The sequence below is a fragment of the Urtica dioica genome, chromosome 1 (genome assembly GCF_054948205.1).
Source record: "Urtica dioica subsp. dioica isolate 48M chromosome 1, U.dioica_male_clone48M_v1_H2, whole genome shotgun sequence".
Taxonomy (NCBI): domain Eukaryota; kingdom Viridiplantae; phylum Streptophyta; class Magnoliopsida; order Rosales; family Urticaceae; genus Urtica; species Urtica dioica.
The window spans coordinates 60342924-60347920 of record NC_142756.1 but is presented as its reverse complement, the minus strand read 5'-3'; the positions used below and the strand labels follow the sequence as shown (position 1 = coordinate 60347920).

The 4997-nt window shown below is 42.1% G+C and overlaps 1 protein-coding gene across 1 annotated transcript; it reads left to right on the top strand.

The window, feature by feature from the left end:
• Positions 1 to 784: 784 nt before the first annotated feature.
• AUG5 (HAUS augmin-like complex subunit) lies at positions 785 to 4774 on the top strand. Its single transcript, XM_089616907.1, has 10 exons — positions 785 to 1566; positions 1646 to 2149; positions 2248 to 2389; positions 2535 to 2687; positions 2852 to 3061; positions 3165 to 3350; positions 3413 to 3572; positions 3962 to 4157; positions 4273 to 4405; positions 4498 to 4774. The coding sequence occupies exons 1-10, from the start codon at positions 1145 to 1147 to the stop codon at positions 4624 to 4626; spliced, it is 2235 nt and encodes a 744-aa protein (XP_089473033.1). The 5' UTR covers positions 785 to 1144; the 3' UTR covers positions 4627 to 4774.
• The last annotated feature ends 223 nt before the right edge of the window (positions 4775 to 4997 follow it).

The window sequence follows — 4997 nt, the reverse complement described above, 5'->3', positions numbered from 1 at the left end:
CCCAAACGAGAATGCCACAAATAAAAGTCAAACGACAAATGACTCAAACGAAAAGAAGATAAATCCACACTAGAGGCAGCCACAGCTGTTACTTTAAGTTCATCCAAGACATAGAGTCCCCCCTGCTTAGAGGCTGGGTTGGGCGTTGTTGTTGCTGCTGCTGCGCTCTGTCCCTGCCTAACTTCGGACACTGAGCCTTCCAATGTCCCTTCTCTTTACATCAAATTTATCCGAATTCATCTAAACTCATCGGAAATATCTATGGATTTCATTGGAAAACATCTTAATTCATCGGAGATCATAAAAAAAAAACCCCCAAAGAAATCTAAATAATCACTCTAATCATTATTGAAACTATCCTGCAATAATCAAAACACAAAATAAAGATGAAAATCTTACTTTTTTGGTCATTTTTAGCGCAAAAGATTAAACCCGAAAGAAGAGTACGAAGAACATTAAACCCCGGAAGAACCTTGTTAGAGCTTGTTAGATTCACTCGGACTGGGTCGAATTTTGTCGGAGCACGTCAGATTTAGTCGGAATCTGTCGGATTTGGGTGGACATGATGTGAGAGAGAAGTAAAAATAAAAAGTGAAAGAGATGTGAGAAGCAAAGAGAGTGAAAAGAATTTGAAGGATATTTTTGTATGAATTTAAGTCAAAAATCTAATTTTATATATTTTTCAATTAATAAGTCTAGCTTGGACATGTCTTCCTTTTTTAGCTCTAGAAAACGATTATTCAAATTGAGTTTGAATTGCACTGGTACATAAAATAGATTAAACAAAAAAAAAAAAAAAAAAAAAGTTTTAGGAAAAAAGAGAGGGAAAGGAAAAAAAGAAACAGAAACCGAAAACGACATCGGTTCTAATCAAATCTATGTCTCACCATCTCGCCTCTCGGATTGTTTTGTTCATTGTTTTCGACGATTGTCTCTACGTCGATTAGGGCTTCGATCTATTCAGATCTACATTCCTCTCTCGCAGGATAGCTTCCAATGGCGTTTGTCGTTGTTTCTGACTGAGTTCGCTGGTTCCGATTTTCAAATCCTCCCACATCCTAGTGTGAGTGTTTAACACAGAGAGATGGGAATCGAATTCAGAATTTGATATCAGCGATTCTAGGTTTCCGAATTGACGATTACAATGCAAAGCTCGTCGGCGCAGCCGGAGGCGATATTGGAGTGGCTGCAGAAGGAAATGGGGTACAGACCTCTGGGGCCGCACAACTCCGGTTCGGGGAAGTCGTCGGAGCCGTCGATCCAGGCGCTGAGGAAGGTCTGCCGGGGCAACATGATCCCGATTTGGAAGTTCCTGATGAGTCGAGTGAAGTCGGAGAAGACGGTGGAGAATATCCGGCGGAACATCACGGTCCACGGGAAGGAGCGGAGGAAGACGGCGGCGGCCGGAGAGGAGGCTGTGGCGGAGAGGGAGGCGGCGGCGAAGGAGGTGGAGAGGCTGAGGAGCATTCTGAGGCGGCAGAGGAAGGATGTGAAGGCCAGGATGTTGGAGGTCTCCCGGGAAGGCGCCGAGAGGAAGAGAATGCTCGACGAGCGCTCCAATTACCGGTAATACCTGAGTCTTTTTGTGTTTATAGCACACAGTCATGGAGTCTTTTTTTTTAATTTAAAAGTTGTGCTTCTACAGTCACAAGCAGGTGACACTGGAGGCCTACGACCAACAGTGTGACGAAGCGGCGAAGATATTCGCAGAGTATCACAAGCGCCTTCATTTGTTCGTCAGCCAAGCGAGGGATGCTCAAAGCATGGGCTTTGATTCTTCCACCGAAGTCGTGAGCTTCAGCGGAGCCAAGTCCGCGGACGAAGTCATCCTCATCGAGACCACCCGCGAAAGAAACATAAGGAAGGCCTGCGAGTCTCTGGCCGACCACATGCTCCACAAGATTCGCACTTCCTTCCCTGCTTACGAAGGACTCGGCGTGCACCCCAGTCCTGAATCCGAAGCCGCCGCTAAATTGGGCTTTGATTTCGACGCCGAATTGCCCGAGGAAGTCACTTCCGTGATCCTCTCCTGCCTCAAGAGCCCTCCCCAGTTGCTTCAAGCCATCACTGCTCACACCTCCAGGTTGAAGTCTGTCATATCCAGGGAAATTGAGAAAATTGATGTCAAAGCCGATGCAGAGATCTTAAGGTCAATTTCCATATCTCTTACTTTTGTCTTCACCTATTTCTCTTCCTTTTCATCCAAATTCGACTCTTCAAAAATATATACATATATTCTAAACTTAGGTACAAATACGAGAACAACCGAGTAATTGATGTCTCTTCCCCCGATGTGAGCTCACCATTACACTATCAACTTTATGGTAACGGAAAGATAGGGGTCGATGTTCCATCTAAAGGAAATCAAAACCAGCTTCTCGAAAGACAGGTAATTTGTACATTTTAGTTCCTTTTCCCATTTAACCAAACATCACGTCTAACAATCTCATTATATCTGCTACTTAGCATGGATTCTATTAATCGGATTTGAATATTCTTAGTTAATATTTATATTTTTTTTGTTGTGTCAACAGAAAGCACATGTACATCAATTTTTGGCTACTGAAGACGCTCTGAATAAAGCTGCAGAAGCTCGGGACGTTTCTCAAAAACTTATTAAGCGCTTGCATGGCAGCAGCGATGGTGGTGGCACATCGCAAAATCTAGGCGGTCTGCGACAGTTTGAGGTAACTTTGTAAAAATCTTAATTGGATACTCTACCAATGCATATAATGTAAATTATGCGAAGTGGAAGCATAGAATCTCCATTAATGCCACAGAAAGAGACTTTTCTGATTGGAGATATTCTGTTACACGATTTGTATAACCATTAATCTCCTCGCTCGTGCAGTTGGAGGTCTGGTCTAAGGAGAGAGAACTAGCTGGATTGAAAGCGAGCCTAAACACGCTGATGTCTGAGGTACAAAGATTGAATAAACAGTGTGCAGAGAGGAAGGAAGCTGAAGATTCGTTGAGAAAGAAGTGGAAGAAAATTGAAGAGTTTGATTCTCGGCGGTCCGAGCTTGAAATCATATATAATGCACTTCTAAAGGTTAATGCGGTAAGTTGATCGATTGTTACTATGCTTTATCAAACATTTAGACATGGTATTTCTGTGTCCGTAAATAAATATAATTCCAAGTGCGAATGTTGAATCATCTTAGGACGCCGCAGCATTTTGGAATCAGCAGCCATTAGCTGCAAGGGAGTTTGCGTCGAGCACTATAATCCCAGCTTGCACAACAGTTGCAGAAATCTCTAATAACGCTAATGACTTTATCGAGAAAGAAGTGTCTGCCTATTATAGGAGCCCCGATAACAATCTGTACATGCTTCCAGCAACACCCCAGGTACCTTAAGAAATTAATCTCGATTCCATTTCACATATACATGTAATTCAACAATGTATTAGGCACTGTTGGAGGCTATGGGTGCAAATGGTTCCACTGGACCCGAAGCTGTTGCCACTGCAGAAAAAAATGCAGCTATTTTGACTGCAAAAGCCGGTGCAAGAGATCCTTCAGCGATACCATCAATATGTCGTGTTTCTGCTGCTCTTCAGTATCCAGCTGGTGAGCCATGAGATTGTATACTGGAATTGGGATTTTTGACCGGTTTCGTGTTTACGATATCCAAACCTAACTAGAAATGATTATTAAAGCAACATAGAATTTTACAACATAGATTTAATAAAATTCTCCATTTCTTTTTATAAAATGGTAGTTCACTCTCAATGTGAGAGCTACCGCCAGTATTGCTGCTGCAGTTTTCACTACAATAAAAAAAAACCGGGGTTTTCGAGTTTGAGTAAATCCTCTCATATGCTTATTATACAAAGAAACAAGGGAAAACAAGAACATGCGTTCAAATTCCCAAAATGCCCCTCACGTAATAACCTTAGAAAATAAAATTGACCAAGGTGAATCCATGTGAAGTTTTCATAAAATTGCCCCTCTTACAGGTTTGGAGGGTTCAGATGCTGGGCTTGCATCGGTTTTAGAATCCCTAGAGTTCTGTTTGAAGTTACGTGGTTCAGAGGCTAGTGTGTTGGAGAATCTCGCGAAGGCGATCAATTTGGTACACATACGACAAGATCTCGTTGAAAGTGGCCATGCGTTGTTGAACCATGCCTATCGAGCCCAACAGGACTATGAAAGGTTGTTCACGTTGCCTTTTGTCCACCATACTATCACGATGATATGAAGAAGCTTATATTTTCAAATAATCTTGTGATGTCTAATTCGGCGGTGGTGTGGTTTACTAAAATTGCAGGACTACGAGTTACTGCCTAAATTTAGCCTCTGAGCAGGAAAAAACGGTGGTTGAGAAGTGGTTGCCGGAGCTAAAGTCCGGAGCTGTTGGTGCTCATAAGTGCGTAGACGAGTGCAAATACGTCCGAGGATTGGTGAGTGAGTGACCACTATAAATATGTGTATATATATATGTGTGTGTGTGTAGTCAGAGTTAAGTTGGTGTGGTGTGGTGTGGTGTGTTCAGCTTGAAGAGTGGTGGGAGCAACCTGCATCGACGGTGGTGGATTGGGTGACGGTCGATGGACTAAACGTGGCTGCCTGGCACAATCATGTCAAGCAGCTTCTCGCCTTTTATGACAAAGAGCTCTTGTGATTTTCCACTTTCCCACCATAAAATCACACATCCATTACTCTTTACTTTGTGTTTCCATTTGTGCATAGTGTATACAATATTATTGATTGAATGTGTCAAATCGGCTGGTTGAATTAGAATTTAGAAAGGAGGTTTGTTGTTCATTTGCAATTTTTTTTTTCTTTTATCCATAATCCATAACATAGATAATAAGAAGCTATGCCAATTCCAACTTTAGTCGCCACGTGGTTTCTCCATACGGAGACACGTGGCAGTTTTTTTTTTGTTTTTTTCCTTCTTCTCTTTCTTGCGTCATCTTCTCTTCTCTCTCTTTTTTTCTTTCTTTCTCTCTCTCTCTCTCTCTCTCTCTATATATATATATATATATATTC

Excerpts from the sequence above, each read along its gene's own strand:
- AUG5 (XM_089616907.1), top strand. The coding sequence starts at position 1,145 with ATGCAAAGCTCGTCGGCGCAGCCGGAGGCGATATTGGAGTGGCTGCAG. Across the intron at positions 2,150-2,247 it reads GCCGATGCAGAGATCTTAAG|GTACAAATACGAGAACAACC; the intron begins GTCAATTTCCAT and ends TTCTAAACTTAG. Across the intron at positions 4,406-4,497 it reads GCAAATACGTCCGAGGATTG|CTTGAAGAGTGGTGGGAGCA; the intron begins GTGAGTGAGTGA and ends TGGTGTGTTCAG.